Source organism: Scyliorhinus canicula, chromosome 20, assembly GCF_902713615.1.
Source record: "Scyliorhinus canicula chromosome 20, sScyCan1.1, whole genome shotgun sequence".
Classification (NCBI taxonomy): Eukaryota; Metazoa; Chordata; class Chondrichthyes; order Carcharhiniformes; family Scyliorhinidae; genus Scyliorhinus; species Scyliorhinus canicula.
In genome coordinates, this window is record NC_052165.1 from 5898912 (window position 1) to 5925716 (window position 26805).

The following is a 26805-nucleotide window of genomic DNA, read 5'->3' on the forward strand; positions in this document are numbered from 1 at the left end:
AGACAGTGACCCAGCCGGGAATCGAACCTGGGACCCTGGAGCTGTGAAGCATTTATGCTAACCACCATGCTACCGTTCTTCTCCAGCTCGCATCCTTGCTTATTCAAGGGTCACCGTGAGCCATGGTTTTACCAGCAGGCAGGGCAAAGAGGCAGGTCCCAAGGTTCATGATGTTTTATAGACAGCAATTGGGTAACATCAGCACCCACGTCCACTTTCAATATTGTCAAATTCAAGATGACGTCTACAGGGTAGCAAAGCACCAAATCTGCCGATCTCTGGATGGTCAGAGGTTGGATGTGTGACTGAAGATGCACGCCAGGATCCTGGGAAGTCCTTAACGTGTGGACCTACATGGGAATGGCCCGGAAGTTTGAACATTTGGTGGGAAATTTCCCTGCTCCCTGGACCGCTTCCGTGAATGTTTCCGACTGTTGGTTAGTCTTGGGACAGCCGGGATCGAACCTGGGACCTCAGCGCCGTGAGGCAGAAATGCTAACCACTGCGCCACCGTGCTGCCCTTGCAACCTTGACTGTTTTGCCAAATTGAGGATAGATGGCAGCTTCAGGGCTCCATCGCATCTATCAGGCTGCAATTGGGTTGGCAAGTGCATGTTTCCAAAGGCATTTTTTTAATGAGGCGATACCGTTGCAGGTTAGCAAAGCCCCGTGCAATGGCAGGAAGATAAAAGGCTGAATTTAGGCGGTCTGCTTACGCATTCATTTGCCTCGAGGAGGGATTGTTTTTTTTCTCACTCCATGATGCCATTTCCCTTTGCTTTTTACCCTGCAGACACGCACTGCAGCTGAACGTGGTGGCCACACAGCAGCTCCTGATGCTGGCCAGACGAATGCAGAAACTTGAAGCCTTCATCCACATCTCTACTGCTTATGCAAACTGCAATCGGAACCACGTAGAAGAGATCGTCTACCCTCCACCTGTAGAGCCAAAGAAACTCATTGACTCTTTAGAGTAAGCCTACTTAATAATTCTAATTGTTTTTATTATATTCAACTTCTCCACACTCCCCTCCCCCTTTATCATGTCCCAGAAATTTAAACATCAACCAAAATTGAAAGATGAACAATGGATAGCAGCACTGAAAATTTGTTCTGTTAAATTGGTCTTTTGTTGTTGATCTGTGTTTTAAACTGCATTTTTATTCAACAAATTTCAACCATTTTACAATACAAAACAACCCCACAAAAACCCCCAAACCCCTCCATCCCCCTCATCTGTAATGCAAAGTAATAAACAAGCTTTTTTCATATTATTTTAGTAATAATTATAGGTCTTGTGACGCAGAGGTAACATCCCTACCTCTGGGCCAGAAGCTCCACGTTGAAGTCCCATTTCAGGACTTGAGTTGAAACATTCCGGGAGAGTTTTCCTGAATCTCTGTAGGGTGGAATAAGGCAGAAGCTGAATTAATCAAATGTAATATCTACAGTACAAAGAGGGTAAACGCACAGAGTGCTCTGTGTTAAAGGACATTTTGATGGGATCATCAGTCTTGTCTCCTCTTAAACTTTGTTTATGTTTGATGACATTTGCAAGTGTCAGAGTTGAGGGATGGTAGACCCATGACTAAGAATCTTTCTTGAATTTGGCGCAGGGTTCAGAATTAGATACTTACAGATACAGACTCCACGCAGCATTCTCTCCATCAATGCCCTCGCAGTTCCCTGTCTGTCCACTCGACCAGACGGCTGCTGCCCATGCCAAGACGGTGGAGTCCAAAACTGCGGCTGCAGTTAGACCATCTTAGTGTCAGTCTTCTGCCAGCCAGTGATACTGACAGGATGGGCACTAAGGGAAGGCACAATTGGGCATTTATACCCTCAATGCCCAAGCCAACAACTCACCCATAATGATATCTGGCTCCTGGAGCGCGTATTCCAGAGTGGAGGTCATTTTGGACGTCAGAAAATATACGTACCATTCCACCGTATTTTATGGTCACTGTGTTTGAAAAGTGTCAGTGCTAACTCCTGTCCCAGTCATCGATTCTCATCTATCATTGTGATTTGAAGGCCAGTTTATTGGGGAGTACAGACAGTGATGGTCTGCGTGCTTCTATGCTCAAGCCAGTTTGGATCAAATTAAATGATTTGAGCTTGTGTTCCAGTGGTTTTCATTTCTCTGAAAGTTAAAAAGGACACTCTGTGCAAAGTGTAATATCCCAGAATGGAGAAGTTCATTCAGAGTTCAATGGAGATTTATCGTTTTAGACGGCACATAGGAAGGACTGTTCCGGCAAAGCAGATTGGCAGGCAGTGCTCCCTCTACAACTCTTACAGTCCTTTCCACGCACAGAATATCACAACAGGATTGAGTAGGCTTGGCGGTACCATGCAGACAAGGGGTGGAATCGTATCAGATGCCCAGAGGCAGCTGTGGGGGTGCGAGGGAGGGAGTTTCTAAAGGTTAAGGGTTGAGTCATTTATCCCGCGTGTTCCTGCATCTGAGAAATCTTGCCTGCAGTGCCGATTAGGATCAATTAAGTGCCAGCTGAGGACAAATTGGTGATGCTGTTGGGATCTTTCAAAAATGGCAAGGCCGCCATTAAAGGCAAAACCTGACAGGTTGCCTGGAGGACACTTCTCAGTGACTGGCCAGGAGCCATCAATACCTCCTTTAAATCCCCCACCCCCTATCTTGTGGTCGCAGAGATCAGAGGGTCATAGGTGTGGCCTTCCTGCCCCTGCAGCCCTTCCTCTATCCCTAATTGGACAGTGAATGTGGAGCTGGCCTGTAAATTGGTCCTCGGACACCATTGGGGCCGAGACCTGGAAATGGGCCTGGTCTGCCTTTGACAATACTGTTGGTAAAATTGCATCTACAGTTCCGATTTGTTCTGAGTTCTAAAAGAAACCTCATGGACAGTCGTTAATGGAGGAGACAGGGGCCTTGCCTTCCCGCTGTAGAGCTGGCGAAAGCCCTGTGCTGTCTTCGTTAGGGAGGGCTGGTGGAACTATGTGTCGCTGAAGCACTTAACCGGACAACAGTTGGCCTTCCATGGGATTAAGGACCTTGGGGACCAATCAGAGGTCGGCAGCTCTGGAGAGGGAATGGTTGTTGCGGGTAGACTAAGTGCTGATATCATCATTGGATCCCAGGCCATAGGTGAGTGATGGCAGCTGGGGGTGTGCCTGCAGCAAGGCCGGGGAGTCCTTCTCAATGGGCTCCACCTCTTCCCAATGTTTGGTCCCTCAATCAGGCACTGAGTGCCCTTCAATGAGGGACCTCCGGGAACCCGCAGGAAAGTCTGCACGGTGTTTGCTTGTCATGCGCCCTACATGGTGAGCCCCCCCCGTCAGCTGTCTGGTTAATACCGAGACAGTGGGATGAGGCCCAGAAGTGGCAGAAGGCCTTCCTGCCCAGAACTTAATTGGGAGAGAGGTGGGAAGATGACAGGGTCCCCACCCGCCCCCCCCCCCCCCCCCCCCCATGATTATGTCCCCCACCCCCGCCACCAAATTTTCCAAAGGGAAACGCTGTAAATTCCACTCAGAGGCCCAGACCGACCTGTCTCTGGATCTTCAGGGACCAGGCGTACGCCCCAAAGACTGGCATCAAGACTCTGGGGAAGTCCCAAAGTAATGCCTCCTTGTGATTGTCTGTGATGTTTAAACTTCCATTGGGAAATTCCTCTGCTCCTCAGGACCCATTGATAAGGACAGTTCTGTCTTAGTTACCTGGATAGTTACCCAGAGAATATTAAACATAAAAACCCTAGTCTAACTGCAGGGTGACTGTACAACTGACCACCACTATCCCCCATCCTCAACCCACCCCACAACCCAAATGGGGATATATTTAAATATAGAACGATACAGCGCAGTACAGGCCCTTCGGCCCTCGATGTTGCACCGACATGGAAAAAAAAACTAAAGGCCATCTAACCTACACTATGCCCTTATCATCCATATGCTTATCCAATAAATTTTTAAATGCCCTCAATGTTGGCGAGTTCACTACTGTTGCAGGTAGGGCATTCCACGGCCTCACCACTCTTTGCGTAAAAAAAACCACCTCTGACCTCTGTCCTATATCTATTACCCCTCAATTTAAGGCTATGTCCCCTCGTGCTAGCCACCCCCATCCGCGGGAGAAGGCTCTCGCTGTCCACCCTATCTAACCCTCTGATCATTTTGTATGCCTCTATTAAGTCACCTCTTAACCTTCTTCTCTCTAACGAAAACAACCTCAAGTCCATCAGCCTTTCCTCATAAGATTTTCCCTCCATACCAGGCAACATCCTGGTAAATCTCCTCTGCACCCGTTCCAAAGCTTCCACGTCCTTCCTATAATGAGGCGACCAGAACTGTACGCAATACTCCAAATGCGGCCGTACCAGAGTTTGGTACAGCTGCATCATGACCTCATGGCTCCGGAACTCAATCCCTCTACCAATAAAGGCCAACACACCATAGGCCTTCTTCACAACCCTATCAACCTGGGTGGCAACTTTCAGGGATCTATGTACATGGACACCGAGATCCCTCTGCTCATCCACACTACCAAGAATTTTACCATTAGCCAAATATTCCGCATTCCTGTTATTATTTCCAAAGTGAATCACCTCACACTTCTCCACATTAAACTCCATTTGCCACCTCTCAGCCCAGCTCTGCAGCTTATCTATGTCCCTCTGTAACCTGCAACATCCTTCCGCACTGTCTACAACTCCACCGACTTTAGTGTCGTCTGCAAATTTACTCACCCATCCTTCTGCGCCCTCCTCTAGGTCATTTATAAAAATGACAAACATCAACGGCCCCAGAACAGATCCTTGTGGTACGCCACTCGTAACTGAACTCCATTCTGAACATTTCCCATCAACTACCACTCTCTGTCTTCTTTCAACTAGCCAATTTCTGATCCACATCTCTAAATCACCCTCAATCCCCAGCCTCCGTATTTTCTGCAATAGCCGACCGTGGGGAACCTTATCAAACGCTTTACTGAAATCCATATACACCACATCAACTGCTCTACCCTCGTCTACCTGTTCAGTCACCTTCTCAAAGAACTCGATAAGGTTTGTGAGGCATGACCTACCCTTCACAAAACCATGCTGACTATCCCTAATCATATTATTCCTATCTAGATGATTATAAATCGTATCTTTTATAATCCTCTCCAAGACTTTACCCACCACAGACGTTAGGCTCACCGGCCTATAGTTACCGGGGTTATCTCTACTCCCCTTCTTGAACAAAGGGACCACATTTGCTATCCTCCAGTCCTCTGGCACTATTCCTGTAGCCAATGATGACCTAAAAATCAAAGCCAAAGGCTCAGCAATCTCTTCCCTGGCTTCCCAGAGAATCCTAGGATAAATCCCATCCGGCCCCGGGGACTTATCTATTTTCACCTTGTCCAGAATTGCCAACACTTCTTCCCTACGCACCTCAATGCCATCTATTCTAATAGCCTGGGTCTCAGCATTCTCCTCCACAATATTATCTTTTTCTTGAGTGAATACTGACGAAAAGTATTCATTTAGTATCTCGCTTATCTCCTCAGCCTCCACACACAACTTCCCACCACTGTCCTTGACTGGCCCTACTCTTACCCTAGTCATTCTTTTATTCCTGACATACCTATAGAAAGCTTTTGGGTTTTCCTTGATCCTACCTGCCAAAGACTTCTCATGTCCCCTCCTTGCTCGTCTCAGCTCTCTCTTTAGATCCTTCCTCGCTTCCTTGTAACTATCAAGCGCCCCAACTGAAACTTCACGCCTCATCTTCACATAGGCCTCCTTCTTCCTCTTAACAAGAGATTCCACTTCTTTGGTAAACCACGGTTCCCTCGCTCGACCCCTTCCTCCCTGCCTGACTGGTACGTACTTATCAAGAACATGCAATAGCTGTTCCTTGAACAAGCTCCACATATCCAGTGTGCCCAACCCTTGCAGCCTACTTCTCCAACCAACACATCCTAAGTCATGTCTAATGGCATCATAATTGCCCTTCCCCCAGCTATAACTCTTGCCCTGCGGGGTATACTTATCCCTTTCCATCACTAACGTAAAGGTCACCGAATTGTGGTCACTGTCTCCAAAGTGTTCACCTACCTCCAGATCTAACACCTGGCCTGGTTCATTACCCAAAACCAAATCCAAAGTGGCCTCACCTCTTGTTGGCCTGTCAACATATTGTGTCAGAAAACCCTCCTGCACACATTGTACAAAGAACGACCCATCCAATGTACTCGAACTATATCTTTTCCAGTCAATATTAGGAAAGTTAAAGTCTCCCATGACAACTACCCTGTTACTTTCGCTCTTTTCCAGAATCATCTTCGCCATCCTTTCCTCTACATCTCTAGAACTATTAGGTGGCCTATAGAAAACTCCCAACAGGGTGACCTCTCCTTTCCTGTTTCTAACCTCAGCCCATACTACCTCGGAAGAAGAGTCCCCATCTTGCATCCTTTCTGCCACCGTAATACTGTCCTTGACTAGCAGCGCCACACCTCCCCCTCTTTTGCCCCCTTCTCTGACCTTACTAAAGCACCTAAACCCAGGGACCTGCAATAACCATTCCTGTCCCTGCTCTATCCATGTCTCTGAAATGGCCACAACATCGAAGTCCCAGGTACCAACCCATGCTGCCAGTTCCCCTACCTTTTTGTACAGGCCATACCAGAATTTGAGGAAAAGGATGTAGAGGCATTTGTTTTGGAGTTTGAGAAAATAGCAGCTCATATTGCACGACCGAAGGAATTACCCAAACAAAGTAAACTGACGGGGTGGGCACAGGCGCAGCAGATTTATGCTTCCCTCAGAGGGGGGGTGTCTAAGAATTACGATGTGATAAAATAAAAACTATTCCGGATGCGTATGAGTTAGCTCCAGAGGCTGTGTTGCGACTCCGGGTCAAGTGCTGCATGAATTGACTGCGCGTTAGTCCAGGGTGCCGGGACACCTGGCTTGGGGCTGGTTTAGCTCACTGGGCTAAATCACTGGCTTTTAAAGCAGACCAAGCAGGCCAGCAGCACGGTTCGATTCCCGTACCAGCCTCCCCGGACAGGCGCCGGAATGTGTCGACTAGGGGCTTTTCACAGTAACTTCATTGAAGCCTATTTGTGACAATAAGCCATTTTCATTTTTCGTTTTCATTTGCGTGGCACGAATGTTACTTGCCACTTGGCAGTCCAGACATGGGAGTTGTTGAAGTCTTTGCTGCGTGTGGGTGGAGACTGCTTTAGCACTGTGGAATTACAAATAGAATCAGCGAACATCCCTATTTCTGACCTTATGATGGAGGGAAGGTGATTGATGAAGCGGCTGAAGCTGGTTAGGCCTAGGACACTAGCCTGAGGACCAAATGCAGTTCACGAACTTGAGGTGCCTTCAATTTATTCAAAATATTCCACCGCATAGTATTATCGTTTCTGTGGCCAGCAAATGAGTAATGTCGAAGCTGTTTTTTGACATGCTTGTTTGGATCAAAAGCCACATAATGTGATTTGGCTTGAGGCCCTGGCTGAAGCAATGGGTTAGAATGCAGTTGTTTGTCTTTGAGATTCAGACTTGAATCCAGCCCAAGTTGATGTCATGAATATTTTATCTTTGTTATGGCCATAAAGATCCCAAGCAAAATGAATCTGGACAGTTGTCAGGCCATGTTTAGCAACTGCAGCTCCAAGCAAAACTGGCCATGAACTACAGGAAGTGACATTAAATTGTTAGACAGCCCACAAGAACAGCGAATTGGAAACATCCATGATGACCCATAACTGCTGACTACCCAGTGACCTCCGTCTGTGAGGACTGTCAAATAGTTTGTTGTCACTCATAGAAACATAGAAAATGGGAGCAGGAGGAGGCCATTCAGCCCTTCGAGCCTGCTCCCCCTTTCATTATGATCATGGTTGATCATTCAGCTTAGTAACCTGATCGAGCCTTCCCCCATATCCTTTGATCTCCTTCGCCCCAAGAGCTATATCTAACTGCTTCGTGAAAACACAGCGTTTTGTCCTCAACTACTTCCTGTAGTAGTGAATTCCACAGGCTGACTACTCTCTGGATGAAGAAATGTCTGCTCACCTCAGTCCTAAATGATCTACCCCATATCCTCAGACTGTGACCCCTGGTTCTGGACACACCCACCATCGGGAACATCCTTCCTCCATCTACCCTGTCCAGTCCTGTTAGAATTTGAATAGTTCCGATAAGATCCCCCTCATTCTTCTGAACTCCAGCGAGAACAATCCTGACCGACTCAATCTCTCCTCAAATGTCAGTCCCGCCATCCCAGGAATCAGTCTGGTAAACCGGGTTCGATTCCCGGCTGGGTCACTGTCTGTGCGGAGTCTGCACGTCCTCCCCGTGTGTGCGTGGGTTTCCTCCGGGTGTTCCGGTTTCCTCCCACAGTCCAAAGATGTGCGGGTTAGGTGGATTGGCCAGGCTAAATTGCCCTTAGTGTCCTAAAAAAATAATGTTAATGGGGGTTGTTGGGGTACTGGTATAGGGTGGATATATTGGCTTGAGTAGGGTGATCATTGCTCGGCACAACATCGAGGGCCGAAGGGCCTGTTCTGTGCTGTACTGTTCTATCTATCTATTTACCTTTGCTGCGCTCCCTCCAGAGCAAGAACATCCTTCCCAAGGAGACCAAAACTGCCCATAATACTCCAGATGTGGTCTCACCAAGGCCCTGTATAACTGCAACAAGACATCCCTAATCCTGGACTCATCGTCTAGTCTTGCACCTAAACAAGGTAGCCAATATCAATAGAACTTAGAAAATGCCTCCCAGAGGGGAGGGCTTCATCCTCCATTCTACTCATTTTCAAGAAGTGCAGTAGGCCACGATTCTTTTGCACAAACTATTCTCATTTCCTTTAAACCAGCCATATTTATCAAAAGCTATTTGATTGCTCTGCGTGAACTGAGCTTAATTCAAACATTGCGATGTCCGCAGCTCAACCGTGAAAGTTTGGTGAATGCTGGAAACAAAGGTAATCAATTCAGATACTGTTTACGGCATAAAGCACAAAGCGTTCAGGTGAAAGGGATGAAGTGGAGGTGCTTTGCCTGACGTGTTCAAGGGGTGGCTCTGTATGCAGTCTGAAAGTGGTTCAGTTTTCTCAGGATGAATTTGAGTGTTCTGTTGAAACTTATGGGTTAAAACCCATCGCTGTTCCAACAAACATCTTGACCAACCCAAAAGCGATGGGATAAAAGTATACATTAACATTTTCTTTCCATGGTTTTCACAATTTCCTTATCTTCTATGTTTAAATATATCACAGATGCAGACAAATACAAAATTGAATAGGACTGTATTTACCACGATGTTTTGTCAGCTTGATTATAGCAATACTGATTCTTCCTCTAAATCGGGCTGGGCAGTGCTTCACATTAAGTCACTTAATGGCTGTTGTTTCAGATGAGAGCAACTTGTATTTTAACACAGGTGTCAAAACGATCAGAAGCGAAAATGAGGTTAGTTTCATTACTGAGTTAAGTTGTCAATATCTAGGATAAGATTCTCGGGCCAAGGCCATTCTTTTTCATAATGAGGGTCAGTTTGGCCTGATGTATCCGGCCAAACTTGGGCTACAATTAAGAGGAAGGGTCCTTATCTCACACCACCTGAAGAGGCACAGAATTGCATTGAGGAGCATGGGTTGATTGGGGAACGTTGTTTGGGGATTTGGGGATCCTTTTGAAATGTTTGTATAAACCTAATTTTTGGCCTATTTCTACATGTTGACCACTTTTGGGGGTTCTGTTTTGTTTATTGAAATGTTTGCACTATGGTTACCAATGTTTTGTTATATGTACATTGTTGTTGATGGGTTAAAGTGGTTGCAGGGGGAGGGGTCGGAGTCTTAGGTGTCTCTCTCCTGTTGGGTTGTGAGAGGGGGAGAGGATATTTGGGAGGGAGGTTCGTGGCTGTGACCCCTCCTGTAGGTTGGCGGGATGGGCAGTTTGGACGATGTGGGCGGGGGGGGGGCCTTTGTTTCGATCTTTGTAATGGAGTTACCACGCTAGAATATGCTGGTGAACAGAAGCAATGTGGGGGCCGGGGGTTGCGATGGGTAGCCAGATGGTAGGGGGAGTGATGGGAGCGACTGGGAGTGGGGGAGGAGGCTGTGGGAAGGGGAGAGATGTTGGAGTGATGGGGGGAAGGGGAGGGAAGGAGAGGGTAGGAAGCTGGTGACGCAGGTAGGGGCGGATCGCTGATTGGGCAAGGACGAAGCAGGGTGGAACAGACAGCCAATTTGTGTGGGCTTGGATGGGAAAGGAAAATGGAGGTTCTATAACAAATTAAATAAGGGGGAGGGTGAAGAAGCCCCCGGTGAGAATAGTGACCTAGAATGTACAGGATTTAAACGGACCGGTGAAACGTTCCAGGGTATTCAGGCATTTGAGTAGCTTGGGGGTGGATATTTCTCCAGGAGGTGCAGTTGCTAATTAAACACCAGGTTAGGTTGTGAATGGGATGGGTGCGGTAGATATTGAGATTGAAGCCCGGTGGTGATAATACTAAATCTTTCAGTCCGGAGGCAATCAGCAGTCGAACACCAGATAACTTAAAAGAACCTTTTATTTACCGTGGGGCTGCAGCACAGCTGTAACTCAGAGTTACTGCAAGTGAAAAAGCAATTTTTCCTTAGTTACAGTTGTCTATATATTATTACAAAACCCCTCAATTCTTTCAATCATTAGTCATACAATTAGCTCATTAAACCCCTCCTTCATGTAATCATTTCTTCCCATCATTAGTAATACAGTTTGTTCACAAGTTTCATAGTATAGCTATTCTTTATCGAAAGTCCTGAGGAGTGAAGTTGTCACAAACAGTTAGACTCCCACGGATAGTTCACAGGCTTTCCAGACAGCCAAGGCCGTGATAACGCCTTCTCACAGAAGCGATTCATTTTAAAATGCACGTACACATTTTGCACAAACTTGACATTCCATTTCCCATCAAGCTCTGATTTTTAACTTGACCGAACTCTCATTCCATTTCCCATTAAGCTCTGATTCTAACTTGAGCCAAACTCTCAGTGGGAGGGGGAGGAAATAGGGCAGTGTTTTGAGGGATTGGTGTTTGCGGAGGTTGAGGGGGAGAAGCTGCTGGGACTGGAGGCTCCGCCGGGGTTACAGGAGGCGATGGAGACAATTGGCACAATGCAGTCAGGAAGATGCTGGGCCCGGACGGTTGCCTGGTTGATTTTTACAAACGGTTTGCGCCGTAGTTAGCCCGACATCTCCTGGAGATGTTCTCTGACTCTTTCACAGGAAGAGGTGGGTGGGAGAATTTTGTTAATCCCAAGAAAGAAAAGGACCTGGTGGATTGGGGGGCGTGCAGGCACATCTCCTTGTGAAATGCAAACGTGAAAGTTCTGGCTGTGACGACTTGAGTGGTATGTTCCAGATGTGGTGTTGGAGGAACAGATTGGTTTCGTGAAGGGAAGGCAGCTGCCTAGCAATATCAGACGTGTAGCAAATGTTATAATGAAGCTGTCTAAGGCCAGGATGCCGGAGGTTGTGATGACTTTGGATGCAGAGAAGGCTTTCGATAGGGTGGAGTGGCGGTATTTTCTGGAGGTATTGGGTAGGTGGCATGGCAGCACAGTGGTTAGCACTGTTGCTTCACAGCGCCAGGGTCCAAGGTTCGTTTCCCCACTTGGGTCACTGTCTGTGAGGATCTGCACATTCTCCCCGCGTCTGCGTGGGTTTCCTCCGGGTGCTCCGGTTTCCTCCCACAGTCCCTGACCCTGACCCTGACTCTGGTCTCACCAGGGTCTCCATGACCCCGGTGAGACCACATTTGGAGTATTGTGTGCAGTTCTGGTCACCTCACTATAGGAAGGATGTGGAAGCATTGGAAAGGGTGCAAAGGAGATTTACCAGGATGCTGCCTGGTTTGGAGGGTAGGTCTTATGACGAAAGGTTGAGGGAGCTAGGGCTTTTCTCTTTGGAGCGGAGGAGGATGAGAGGCGACTTAATAGAGGTTTATAAGATGATGAGGGGGATAGATAGAGTGGACGTTCAGAGACTATTTCCTCGAGTGGATGTAGCTGTTACAAGGGGGCATAACTATAAGGTTCAGGGTGGGAGATATAGGAGGGATGTCCGAGGTAGGTTCTTTACTCAGAGAGTGGTTAGGGTGTGGAATGGACTTCCCGCTGTGATAGTGGAGTCGGACACTTCAGGAACTTTCAAGCGGTTATTGGATAGGCACATGGAGCAGACCAGAATGACAGGGAGTGGGATAGCTTGATCTTGGTTTTGAACAAGGCTCGGCACAACATCGAGGGCTGAAGGGCCTGTTCTGTGCTGTACTGTTCTATGTCCCGAAAGCTGTACTTGTTAGGTAAATTGGACATTCTGAATTCTCCCTCAGTGTACCCAAACAGGCATCAGAGTGTGGCGACTGGGGGATTTTCACAGTAACTTCAGTGTCATGTTGATGTAAGCATACTTGTGACATTAATAAAGATTATTATTATTTGGGCGAACATTTATCTCACCTGTGAGATTGTGTATGTGGCTCCCAAGGCTAGTGTTAGGATGAATTGTGTTAGCTCGGGGTATTTCCAGCTATATAGGGACACAAGGCAAGGCTGCTCGTTGACCCGATTCTGTTCACAATAGTGACAGAGCCACTGGCTATCGCACTCCGAGCTTCTGGGGAGTGGTCAGGTATTGTGAGAGGCAGGAGGGAACACAGAGCTTCACTATCTGCTGCTGATTTGTTATTGTGTGTATCTAATCTGCTGGAGTGTATGGATAGGATTGTGGGTGTGTGGGAGAAATTTGTTACCTTCCTGGACTACAAATTGAATGTGACAGAAGATTATGGGCGGAATTCTCTGACACCCCCCCCCCCGCCCCCCCACGCCGGGTCGGAGAATCTCCGGGGGGGGGGGGCGGTGCGAATCACACCCCACTGCTCCGACGCCGGCTGCCATATTCCTTGGCGCCGGTTTTCGGCCAGGGCAGGGATCACGCTATGCCGTTCGGGGGCCATTGGCAGAGGCCCCCCCAGCAATTCTCCGGGCCCCGATGAGCCGAGCGGCCAGCGCGGTTTCTGGCCAGTCCTGCCGGTGTGGATTAGACATGGTCCCACACGGCGGGACGTGGCTGGTAGGCCAGCTGGTGCCATTCTCGGGGGCACACGGGGGGGATACGGCCCCAGGGGGGAGCCCCCATGGTGACCTGCCCCGCGATCGGGGCCCACCGATCTGTGGGCGGGCAAATGCCGTGGGGGCAATTCTTCCTTCTGCGCTGGCCCCTGTAGGGCTCCCCTATGGCCGGCGTGGAGAAGACACCCTCTGCGCATGCACCAGAATATGCCGGCCGGTCTGCGCATGCGCTAAACCACGCTGGCGGTTCTGCGCATGCGCTAACTCACGCAGTCCCTTCAGCGCCGGCTGGTGTGGCGCCAACCCCTCCGGCAATGGCCTAGTCCCTGGAAGTGCAACGTCCGGTTGGCCTGTCACCGGAGGGGTTTGCACCGTTCTTGGCGCCGGCATCGGGCTAATTCGGCAATTACGGTGAATCCCGCCTATTTTTCCAATAAATGCCCTGGGGGAGGGGCAGATTGGACTGCCCTCAATCAGGCTGCCCAGAAGTAGCTTCAGGCACTCGGGTATTCAGGTGGCCCATGATTGGCACTCCATAATCTTTCATATTGCTATTGGGCGGCGAATACAGAGACGGTTCGGCAGTGGTGGGGAGGCGAAGAGGGGCGTGAGCGCAGGTGGAGGAGGTATCGTGTAAGGGGGCCGGCTCACAACTTATTTGATAGGCTGCCCTTGCCAGATGAGTTGGGGGATGGGAGAATTACGGACAGCGATGGATGGCTGGTGGAAACAGGGAAATCTCCGATTGAGGAGATAAAGCAGAAGTGGAGGCGGATTTGGGATAGGGAGAGTGGAGTGAAATTATGCACCAGGTCAATGCGGCATCTTCATGTGCTGGATGAGGTGGATACAGGTCAAGGTAGTGCATGGGGTCCATATGACACGGGCGCGAATGAGTGGGTTATTTGCAGGCATATAGGATGTGTGAGAGGGTTAGAGGGGGACCAGCTGATCATGTCCACGTGTTCTGGTCGTGACCACGATCAGTGGGGTTCTGGGGCTCGGTATTTGAGACACCAGCAAAAATTGTGGGGGTAGAGCTGTGACCGGGTCCTCTCAGGCGATCTTTGGGATGTCGGAATTGCGGGAACTGAGGGAGAGGCAGCGGTCCCATGTGGTGGCCTTTGCCACGTTGATCGCCCGGAGTCGAATCTTATTGGAATGGAGGACGAAGGAACCACTGAAGGTGTCGGTATGGTGGTGATGGTGGTGGTGGGAAGGGGGGTTGCGGAATTCCTTAAACCTGAGAAGGTTAGGTTTGCCCCTCGGCGCTGGGCTGTGGTTTCTGGTTGAGGTGGAGGCTGTTCTTGTCTCTGTTTATTGCCAGCGGGTCGGGGGAGAGAGGGTGGAGGGGGAGGGGGGGGGGAAGGAGGGGAGGGTGATGGAGGTGGGGTTTAGGGGAGAAAACGGGAAAAAGTGTTGAATTAGGGGGAATGTTTTGTTATGGGATGATTGTACGTTGTTATGTAGCCCTGATTTGAATAAAAAGCTATATTTTTTTGAAAAAGGGCATGGAGGAAGGCTGGAGGAGGAAAGCAAATCTCAGGAATGTGCAGACAGGGCAGAAGAGCAGAATAAATTGGATAGCTCTCTTCAAAGAGAAGGCACAGCACAATGGCCTGAATTGCTTCTTTTTTTTTTGCTGTTCAATTCTACATCAAGGGTTTAATCCCGAGTGATTGTTTTGGCTGGAGATAGAACCAATCGATGGCACAAATACCGGCACTGGGAGAAATAACAAAGGGCCCCATCATTGCATTTATTGTTCCCCCTCAATGCAACCCTCTCTCAGGCTGCGAAATAAAAATATAAAAAGCTTCAAAGTAAAAACTAATTATACATGCAGCAGTGACCGGAACTCTGCACCGTTCACGTTATTGCTGTAATGGTTTGAGTCTGGGAATAAAGTGACATTGTAAATGACCTACATCTGCAGCATATTCGAAGAGTCATTCGGCTCCCCTGGGAATGATAGCTGCGCAATGCTGACAGTTCTGAGCAGGAATGACAGGTCACGAGGGGTTTAAAGTTTATAAAATTTGGACATTGTGAATTCTCCCTCTGTGTACCCGAACAGGCGCCGGAATGTGGTGACTTCATTGTAACTTCACAGTAACTTCATTGCAATGTTAATGGGCGCAGTGACGCAGTGGTTAGTGCTGCTGCCTCAAAGCGCCGAGGACCCGGGTACGATCCCAACCCCGGCTCACTGTCCGCGTGGAGTTTGCACATTCTCCCCGTGTCTGCCTGGGTCTCACCCCCACAACCCAAAGGTGTGCAGGCTAGGTGGATTGGCCACGCTAAATTGCCCCTTAATAAATAAATAAATAAATAAATAATCATTGCTGGAAACACGAGGGTGGCACATTGGCCTCTGAAGAGGAGCAAATAGGTCAACTTTCAAAATACTAACGTGTTTTTCTCCATGAAGTTGCTGATCAAACTGCGTCATCTGTACGTGGGTTGTGTAACCGGGAGTTGCAGTGTTTGCATGAAATACAGCCCATTTCTGTGGTGTCACTCGGTTTGATAAACAGCACAATGGTTTTGCCAGTTACTTTTGACAAACGCTCCCATTTTGTTCCAGGTTCTTGCGATATTTTCACATATATTGGGATTTCCTTGGGGGATACAGAAATTTGAAACACATATTTTTAAATAGTGGATAACAATTACTTTTCTGAAATTTGACATCAGAACCGACAAGTCAGTTTGAAGAGAATGCGGAGGTAAGTTTGCCTCTCAGGAATTTGGCGATGTGCTCAATTGGTAAAGCCAATTGGAAGCAACCCCATGATTAGATCTGTTGCCCATCTTCCTGATAGAATCCCTGCAGTGCAGAAGGAGGCCATTCAGCCCATCGAGCCCACACTGACCCTCCGAAAGAGCACCCAACCTAGGCCACCTGGTGTCCATTGCGGGTGTGAATGGATTAAGCCGCGGTTTTATTCTTCCTTGCTCAGCAACAACGGGGCAGGTGTATGGTTGAATCAAAGGAACAAAGCACCACCCTATTATTTCACTTGGTCCAATTCAAACAGAGCAACTGACTCTAATTTGAAGCACAGCCACTGTACAAACTACAGAGAGCCGTGAACACAGCCCAGTCCATCACGCAAACTCGCCTCCCATCCATTGACTCTGCCTACACCTCCCGCTGCCAAGGGAAAGCGGGCAGCATAATTAAACACCCCTCCACCCGGGTTATTCTCTCTTCCAACCTCTTCCATCGGGCAGGAGATACAAAACTTTTCAACAGGTTCAAAAACAGTTTCTTCCCCGCTGTTACCAGACTCTTGAATGACCTCTTGTGGACTGACCTGATCTCTCCACAAATCGTCTCTGCTGAGTAGTACTACACTGTATACTTCACCCAATGTCTGTCTAATATTTACATTGTGTATTTATTGTGTGTCTGATGTTTTTTCATGTATGGAATGATCTGTCTGGACTGTACGCAGAACAATACTTTTCACTGTACCTCGGTACACGTGACAATAAATCGAAATCTACATCTTATCTAAGAATTGACAGGCACCTGGTGAATATATTTCAATTGATTTCCCTCGACATAATTGGTCCCCCACACAATTTCAACAAAGTGACAATTGCATCAGATCAGAAAAGATTCCATGATGGAACTTGACCAAACTGACTGCGTTGCAGAGTATTTCTAAACCAGTGAGAAGTTTCACTCAGCTCTTTCCTGTGAAGGTGGGGGCCATTTGGCAACTTCTTGTTCTCTATTTTCTACGTCAGGGCAGCATCAAGTGTAAACAATATTTGTGACAGCCAAGCACGTTCCTCAATTTCGCCCTTGCAAAGGAATTGTCATGACTGCCACTTTAAGAATATTGTTTCTTTATAAATTGGACTGAAAAGAGAAAGTGCAGGAGCAGCATGTTACACCAGTGAAGTAATTCAGTGATATAAATAGCTCGGTAAATAGGCGGTTATAAATTCTTATGCTGAGCAGCGAAGATTTTCAGATTCACAAGCATTTGGCTGCAATTAAAAAGAAGTGGTGAGCAGGCAGTTTCGACGATAGATAAGCTACTTATCTGATCCCCTGAATCTCTGCCCAGAACTTAGAGAAATGCCAAAGGAGGTCAGTTATGAAATTTGAAAGGAATGAGATGCCGTGCCAAGGTCTGTACATCCATAAAACCAGGCTGAGCTGGAAAGCCCACATGACTGAAACTTTAAAATGAGGCATTATTCAGTAAAAAACATGATTCGTGTTCACTTCGAATGTTCCCCCTTTGACTCATTTTGTTTTTATGTTTTTGTTCGAGTGCAGTTTTACTGATTTACCTGAGACTTGATTGAAGTGAGGCGGAGCCAGCAATCACGCTGCCAGATCCCTTTACAGCAAAGAAAAGGAAAGTTCCGTGTTTCCATCGAAAAACAAATGCAGATTTCAGCCAACCAGCATTCAAACACTTTTATGGTCCAATCATCTATCCAAAGAGGCATTGAAAAAGGTTTTTTTTTGCTTCGTACAGGTTGTGGCCACAGCGTAGCCCTGAGGAGGCAAATTGACCAGGAACTGTGGGCTGCATTTTCACTTCAGGCTGGGGCTGGGATTGGGGGTAGACGGGAGCAAAACGCCATCCCGCTGTCCGGCACAACAACTGCCGGACTCCAAGCCACGTCCAGGCCATTTATTGTCCATTTGTGGCGTGTGCCTGATCAGGCTCACTCAGAACCGAACTGAGGCCAATTACTGGAGGCCAACAGTCAGCCTCCAGGTCCTCACAGGTAACAAGGGGGATGCGTTAGCGATGGCGTCCCAGCAGTAGGCTGGTGGATGAGCAGCAGTCCCGACAGGCCGAGAGGCCCTCTCCGCCTGCCTGGGTGTAGGCCCAGCCGCTGGGTTGCCCTGGAGTGGGGCACGGGGGTGGTGGTGGGTGGGGGGGGGGGGTCCCTCCACGGAATCCCCACCCCATCTGCGCAGAGGTGGCCTGGTCACATAAGCAATTCTTTAATTAAAGATTTTAAACATTGGAGAGGTCAGAGATAGAATTTACAGCGCAGAAGGAGGCCATTCAGCCCATCGAGTCTGCACCGGCTCTTGGAAAGAGCACCTTACCCAAGGTCAACACCTCCACCCTACCCCCATAACCCCAGTAACCCCACCCAACACAAAGGGCAATTTTGGACACTACGGGCAATTTATCATGGCCAATACACCTAACCTGCACATCTTTGGACTGTGGGAGGAAACCGGAGCACCCGGAGGAAACCCACGCACACACGGGGAGGGTGTGCAGACTCCGCACAGACTGTGACCCAAGCCGGAATCGAACCTGGGACCCTGGAGCTGTGAAGCGATTGTGCTATCCACAATGCTACCGTGCTGGGTCATCCCCAGAATGAAGTGCCCATCTCACTTGACTGCTTCGTAGCCCACTGATTGGCCCTCCACTTTGGAGAACTTACGAGGGGGACGGCACGGTGGTTAGCACTGCTACCTCGCAGCGCCAGGGACCCGGGTTCAATTCCACACTGTCTGTGTGGAGTCTGCACTTTCTCCACCTGGGTTTCCTCCGGGTGCTCCGGTTTCCCCCCACAGTCCAAAGACGTGCGGGTTAGGTGGATTGGCCATTGTGGGCCGCCGGGAAATCCGCGGGAGCGAGTGCGCTGCCGGCCAATGGAGAATCCAGCCCCTGTTATCTCAGGTGCTCCGGTTTGAAAAGTACAAATGAACATTGGAATTAGGAGCAGAAGCTGGTAATTCAGCCCCTCCAGCCTGCACTGCCATTCAATCATCATGGCTGATCTCTTCCTGGTCTCAAAGCCACCTCCCTACCTGTTGCCTGGATCCCTTTAACCCCTTTTGCATCAGAAATATATCCATCTCCTGCTTGAAAACATTTAATGACTCAGACATATAATTCTGAAGTAATTAAGGCACTGAACCCTTTCAAATGCGCTGAGGAAATCTGGCACAATGTATTACAACAACAACTTACAAATACATAGCACCTTTAATAATAATAATAATAATAATCGCTATTGTCACAAGTAGGCTTCAATGAAGTTACTGTGAAAGGCTCCTAGTCGCCACATTCCGGCGCCTGTTTGGGGAGGCCGGTACGGGAATTGAACCCGCGCTGCTGGCCTTGTTCTGCATTGCAAGCCGGCTGTTTAGCCCTCTGTATAATGAAACGACCCAGGAGCATTGTCAAAGACAGACACACACAGCCACGAAAGGGGATATTGCGCGCGATTCATCCGAAACATTTTATATCCGTGTAGAAGTCAGGTATTTTAAATACACTTAATATAGGTAAGAAGACTGTTTAAGACAGAAATATCAATTCCCAGTTTTAAAATGAAAGAACCATAAAATTTCCAAACTCATGGACTTCTACAATCCGGTTTTGGGAATGTTTAGCGGGTGTTTCAGAAAGAACCCGCCATTCAACGCCACTTTGCTGTTTTCTTGGATCTCAGCGTGGAAGGTCCCGTCGACGCAGCACTTGGGTCATTTCCTCGGGAGAGCAGGTAGGCTAGACGCAGATTCCAATCCCCTCAGTGACCCCACTGCAGCCTCCAGACCCCCCCCCACACTGCACCCAACATACCTCTTCCAGAGTCCTCGAGCCCAATACCTCCTATGGGCAAGACACCCCTGGGCTCGATCCCTGACACAGGCAACCTAGCACCCGGGCACCTTGGTGCTGCCATACTGGCACCCTGGCACTGCCATCCGGGTGCCATGGCAGTGCCAAATTACCCAGGTGACAGTGGGAGTGGCAGAGCACCGCCCTGTCAAATGCCCGACTATCCGGGGTCTCCAATGTTTTTTTGGACCAGTACTGAAGGGTATCCTGGTGAGGTTTCCCAGGAATGGCTGGTGAATCCCTGGCCCCGGGAGAATCCGGCAAATACATATTTGAATGAGCAGCGAGAGTGAGATCGAGATCGCCACATCGCGCAAAACTCCCATTAAATCCTGCCAGATGTTTCGAGCATCGAGAATCTCACGTCAGTCCTTCACCAAGTCAGCCGCGACCAGGCCGGTGAATTTCGCCCATTAGACCTGATGACTGAATGCTTGGCCAGAGGGTTCAGTTTTAAAAATGACCTTGATGCCATTCCTTTTGATTTGGTTCCTCTTTTCGAAGTCGGCGCTGTGCAATAACTCAGCTTTTTAAAATGAAGAATGCTGACCTCCTCCCCAAAGTCTCCCGAGGCACCGGCACCGAGTCCGGGCGAGAGCCTCAATCTAAAAGCAGCTGTGGGATGTTGAAGGATTTGCCGAGTGCGTTCGAACCCAGATGTAAACTTAATGAATCCTACACTTGAAAAGTACTTTGTTGACTGTAAATCGCTTTGAGACATTTGGTGGTCGTAAATGGCGCAATAGAAATGCAAATGTCGCTTTTCATTATGAACAATGTCATCATAAATCCCCTGGAATCTTGCCCTGAAGTCAATGGAAATGTTGAGCGACAGAGATGTTAGGGAACGCTTGTAAACAACCTATGACTCATAAGCCTAGAAGTTGCTATTGATGCAATATTTACTGGCTGACAATTACTATACATGAAACCTGCACAGAAAGTTTCACAGTAACTTCATTGCAGTGTTGATGTAAGCCTACCTGTGACACTAATAAAGGTTATTATTATTATTACCTGCCGATTCACATATAGCTTTGCTGTTTTCAATCCATTGGCTCTAGTCCCCATGTAGTTGACCAGCTATTGGGAGTCAAAGAAACACCAACTCTATTAATCAGTTTTGAGCTACATTAAGAAGGAATACACAGATGTATATTTAGGTTAAATTATGAAATTAATATTGGATTGAAGAAAGCACGTAAAGCGCAACCAGTAATGATGCAGGTATTTGAAGGGTGGACAGAATCAATTTATGAGCAGGAGTTTCAGTCGCTCATGAGGTGCAGTACAGGCGTGTTCTGGAAGCCCTGACATGTCAATCTCCTGACCCCTCGATGGTGCGCTGAAACCCACGTGCCTCAAATTAACTTGCTTCTGATAAGCTGGAGAGGGAAAGAATGACATTTTCAAAGTAAATAATGGGAAGAGTGAATGACTAGTTTTCAACAAATAAAAAGTTCACAGTGTTGTGTTGTGACTCTGGGGTCTGTGGGAGTGGAATTGACCCCACACTAACCCAAGGTGCCGTAACATTGTGAAAACTAATTAGTGATCCTCTGACTCTGTTCTTCCACGTTTTATAAAAAATAAGGTAAAAGTTACGCTGCGGGATTCTCCGTCAGTTGGGTCCTTTGCTTTAAATAGGGCGCTCCCATCGCTGAGGATACAGCCTCAATCACCGCCGGTTCCAAATGAATTTCTAAGTGCAGGTGGATTGCGATATGGATCGTCCCAATCCACCTATCGGGAATCACACCTTGGGCTGGATTCGCCGTTTGGGAGACTAAGTCCCCACACCGGCGTGAAAGCAGTGGTGTTTTACGCCAGAAAAACTGGTGTAAAACAGTCACTGATTCCCCGTTTTGCTGGGGGCTAGCAGGAAGGTAGAGCTCACAGCTCTAGCTGCAGATATGGCCCTCACCATTTCCGGGTCCGTGGTCGCGCAGCGGCCTGCAGCGGAAGCGCCGTGCTTCATTGCAGACTCAGCCCGCGGACCCGGACTGCAAATAGTACCCCCCTTCGGCCGCTCACCCGGCCTTGACCACCCGCCCACAGTGCCCCCAGCCCCGAATGAAGCCCCCCTACCCACGGATCGGCCCTCCCCCGACTGTGGTGGCGCCAGACTGAGTCCGCAGCTGCCTCGCTAAGTCCTCGACAGGTGAGACCACACGTGTCCCACACCGTCGGGAAATCGGCCGGTCGGGGCCGGAGCATCGCGGGCGGTCCTCAGGCAAGGAACAGGGTAGTAAGTCTCTCCCCACCATTCACAAGGCACTACCACCCTCTTTCTTGCTGGGCAGGAGCTTTCACAATCACCACCAATATAGCAAGCGCCCCAACAGTAATAACAGCCTTTGAGGAACTGAATATGAAAAGGCAACACCAGCTGTGAGTTGGCCACAGTTATGTTACCAATGTGGTTTCCCCTGAGGTAATCTTGTATCCTGAATCAGCGCTTCAAGATCCAGCTTCCTCTGCTGCATCCATTGCCCATTTCCTATTTGGCTTTACATCTCTTTCTCTGCAATGATTCTCATCCCGAGATCCCCTGTCAGTTTGAAATTAAGCAGCACGAGGATGAGAATTATTACGGAAACCTGGGTGAGGATTGTCCTGTATAGAGCTTCCCCCCCCCCTCCCCCCGCCCGCCAAGTCAATTCACACATGAAGGTTGATGATTCTGGTTACAGCGTAAACTACTTTTGTTCTTGGGTTTTGCCTCTGTCCTTGGCAGAGTGAGTGTGAATCTGGAGCAAAAACAGAAAACACTGGACAATCTCCGCAGGTCTGACAGCATCTGTGGAGAAAGAAGGGAGCTGACGTTTCGAGTCTGGGGACTCTTTGTCAAAGCTGAGTGTGTATCAGTGGGTTTGGCTGCATTGTGCAGCCGTGTCCTCCTGGAAAAGCCTTTTTCACTGTTTCAAGTAATGAGCCGAACATCATGAGGCAATGTTCGTGTCGACCTTAACTACTTCCTCAACCCACCCACAGAACGTGGATGGCACTGGTCAGGAAATGTTGCTTTATCTGGTATTTAAAGCGACAGTCAGAGGAAGCTGGGAACAAGCCTTGCAGGATTTTTTTTCTGTAGCCTATTTTGTATCTTTAATCGTAAAGCGTTCCATAATTTCAACGCCTTGTTTCTGTGGGGGCTCCAAAAATGTCCATGTTGCTGTAAACAGCTCCTTGGATCCACTCCACTTGAACACTCGTCCCACTCTCCTTGAAAACCACAGGCCCATGACAACCAGCTGGTGTATCGGATTTCCTGCCCTCCCAACTGGCAAGCTTCATTTAAAAGGCACGATTAATCCAAGCAGATCACGCCCTGGATTTAAATAATGGCTGTCCTCTGAAATTGATTTGCGCTGTCACCGTCATCAGCATCCACCTCCCACTTACTGATCAGTCCCAAATTGTCAGGATGCTTGGTCGCCCTCAAAGCGATCTGGAGGCTTGTGTGGTTAAACATACACTTTTTCTTGGTCACCCCATAACTGTATGCATTTCCCAGTGCTAATCTAGAGTGACCCGACTGCAGAATTGTCCAGGGCAATGCAGACGTTGACAGCCACTGGAAGTATTCTGCAATGGTTACATTCCATCTGAGGGATTCCGTGAATGAAATAGGATTTTACTGATGGTAGACTTACTGATTGGAAATATTCTCAACCTGGAGCTCTCTTTTTAAAGTGTGACTGCTATAATTACTTTATGCTATCAAATATTGATGTCAAACACTTATTTGATGGAAGCATTTTGAAATAAGTCAATTAAAATCTGTTGTGTGTCTTCTAATGATATAAAGACATTTATCACACACAAAGCATTGTGGAAACATGTTGTGGGTTCATTCATTAACTCAAGACGCATGTATACATGGATAGAGAGCTTGAGGATATCAGAGCTGCCTTCTGCTCCAGTGAAACTGAGGCTGGATCACATGACACACTTCCCTTAAAATGATGTCATGCTGCTATTACAACCTCACCCGTTCTTTGCAAAGATACTCCCCTCCCCCCCGCAATGAAGTGTAACCATTTGCAATACATGTTCACGTTTAGTTACCATTACATAATTGTACAAAACTGATGAATCTATGAGCTTCTGAAGTGTAGAGGCAATCTGTTGGTACATCCAGATCATGTGATGGTGGCCTTGTCTGGAGGTTTCTTTAATTGCTCACAGTGTTCTGTGGGATTGTAATCCTTGGATGTTGTTCCTTGTTGCATTTACAGAAGAAATAGAAGCAGGAGTCGGCCACCAGTCCCCTCAAATCTGTCCCGTCATTTAATACGATCATGGCTGATCTATGTCGGCCTGAACTCCTTTTCTCTGTGCCATTTCCCCATCGCCCTCTATTCCTCGATTCATCAAATATTTATTCATCTCCACTTTAAATATTTCCAGTGATCCAGCGTCTACCATCCTCGGGGACAGAGGACCTTATCCGAAAGCAATCGGACTGTCCAGTGGTTGAGGAGCTGGAATGGACCTGATTTGTCCTCGAATATGCCTCACGTGTAGGTATAATGACCATGGCTTTGAACAATCTCTTGTCATCTCGGCTGGTTGGCACGTACCTTCTGAGGGATCCTGGATGGAAACTTGTCCAAACTGTAAGCTTGGCAATTCTGTACCTGTGCAAGAGGACTAATTCCATCGATTATAACTAGTGTGGGATCATAGCAAGCTGATAGACCTGCAGTTCTTAGTCTCCACGATGTGGAATATCGCTGGCACCCAGGAGGTTTGACCACACTCGCAAACCAGGACTATGGAACCTCCACACTGAGTCAGTGAACCGTTGTAAGCTGAGAGTTCCACAGCAGTAGGTTCTGCCTTTGTCCTTTGTCCTTCCATGTCTGTGGATACATGTCTTTTAGAATTCGCAAGGGTAGTATGCTGGCATTTTCCCCGTGTCAATCTTGGCCAATAACGAATAGTAACCAACATTCTAAGGGCAAGATATGGCGATGCCGGCGTTGGTCTGGGGTGGGCACAGTAAGGCATGTTACAACACCAGGTTAAAGTCCAACAGGTTTGTTTGGAATCACTAGCTTTTGGAGCACAGCTCCTTCATCAGGTGAGCAATGAAAGAGCAGTGCTCCGAAAGCTAGTGATTCCAAACAAACCTGCTGGACTTTAACCTGGTGTTGTAAGACTTCCTCTTAGGGCAAAGAAGTAGAATCTTGACAAGCACTTTGGAAGTCGAGATGGCATGGATGTTTCCCACGAGGTTGATGGTGTGAAACGTGTTCACTGCTCTTTGTCGCACTGTGCATATTATTGTCATTTTCTGGTTTCTCGGTCACTTCATGTATATATTTCTGACAGGATACCGCATGGTCATTCTGATTGTATGAAGGCCTGTATTGTGCACAGTCAGTTTGGATCAGTGCATGGCTCTTTGTAGCTGCATCAGCCTTTGCTGTAGTGCCCTGCCGCTGCCATGGGCCTCACTGCCACATGCCTCGCAAGATTTATGGAAAGCTCAGCAGTTCCTCGAGACGGGACCTTCCAGCCCTTCTCCCAAGCAGGATCATCCAGGCCTGCCCAAGCCAAAGGTGACCGTGCCCCCTTCCCCGCCCAGTGGCATGTTCCCTGGCGGCACGGCTGGCAAGCCATGCAAATGGCCATTGACGCACCACAGAGGCGCCAAGCAAATCCCACCTTGGTGCATGCAGAAGGCCACACCTTGCACATGGCATCCTCGGCTTGGGTATGTCAACAGTTGGGGGCATAACTAGAACCTGTAAACTTCACTGATCTGTGAGGATCACTTCATACTTGCGTCCATTCTCGAGTAGGTCTTTAATCTATACCCTTTGGCCTCGAGTAGATGTTTCTGGAAAACCTCCGACGGAACGAATGCAATCAACAACTCAACACCTGTGGTTTCTAGCTCTGTGTGTGAAAAATCACACACGCACCCTTTCCCCGGCTGATGGCGTGACTGTTGGATTCTGTAGGCTGTTGTCGAAATTACACAAATTCTAGTTGATGAAGAGGTTTCCCAATGTAGTCCATATCCTTTTGGGGATCATTTATAATTCTTCTGATGTTAATCCCAACATGTCCAGCCTGTGTAGACCGTCATTTCCAATTACTGGGCGAATTTATATGGCTTGCGTTTCTGTTTCAGACACACATTGAATCAGGAAACCCAAACTGCTCTGTATGCTGTTTAAACATTTTGGATTCAAGTAGTCGGAAAACCGAATCCCAAATTAAACTGGGCATTTTGACGCTATCCCTTTGACGTTCCCTCTCCTTGGATACCTGCGATGAGTGTCACTATGCCACTTTCGCACGCTTTTCTAAACCTCTGCCCCGTCATATTCACAACAGTCTCTGTCCCAGTTTTAATGATTTTGTTTGTTGTTTTTTGTTTGTTTGACTCTGAAATGAAAAATCAAATGAAAATCGCTTATTGTTACGAGTAGGCTTCAAATGAAGTTACTGTGAAAAGACCCTAGTCGCCACATTCCGGTGCCTGTTCGGGGAGGCTGGTACGGGAATCGAACCGTGCTGCTGGCCTGCCTTGGTCTGCTTTCAAAGCCAACCATTTAGCCCTGTGCTAAACCAGCCCCTGATAATAATTGCTTATTGTTACGAGTAGGCTTTAAATGAAGTTACTGTGAAAAGTCCCGAGTCGCTATATTCCGGCGCTTGTTGGGGAGGCTGGTATGGGAATTGAACCCCTGGCATTGTTCTGCATTACAAGCCAGTGATTTAGCCCACTGTGCTAAACTAGACCCTACCTTGCTTGCGATCGATTCGGCGCACACGCTGGACACTCTCCTTTCCCCACTGAGCTAACCGGGAGCTGATCCCCTCATTGCACTGTCCCACTCACCTTGAGGGACACGTCTTCTTACTTGCTCTTTATTTGAGCACTGTCTCTGCACTGTGTTCTCACAGTTTCTCTGTGCACCCACCGAGCTCTCGTTCCAACCCTCTCCCAGGCTGCGGTTTGGCTGCGGTCCAGTCAGAACGCCGAGGGTCATCTCGTGCCAGGTATCTAAGACTGCTGACCATGTCGTTCGTGGGCTG

General features: G+C 48.2%; 1 protein-coding gene across 4 annotated transcripts in view; it reads left to right on the forward strand.

Moving 5' to 3' along the window:
- si:dkey-97m3.1 (fatty acyl-CoA reductase 1) overlaps window positions 1–26805 on the forward strand; it is a 242214-nt gene that overhangs the window by 143976 nt on the left and 71433 nt on the right. For all 4 annotated transcript variants that reach the window (XM_038780543.1, XM_038780546.1, XM_038780545.1 and 1 more), the window contains exon 4: window positions 794–973. In XM_038780543.1, coding sequence (XP_038636471.1) covers window positions 794–973 — 180 coding nt within the window. The remainder of the gene's footprint in view (window positions 1–793; window positions 974–26805) is intronic.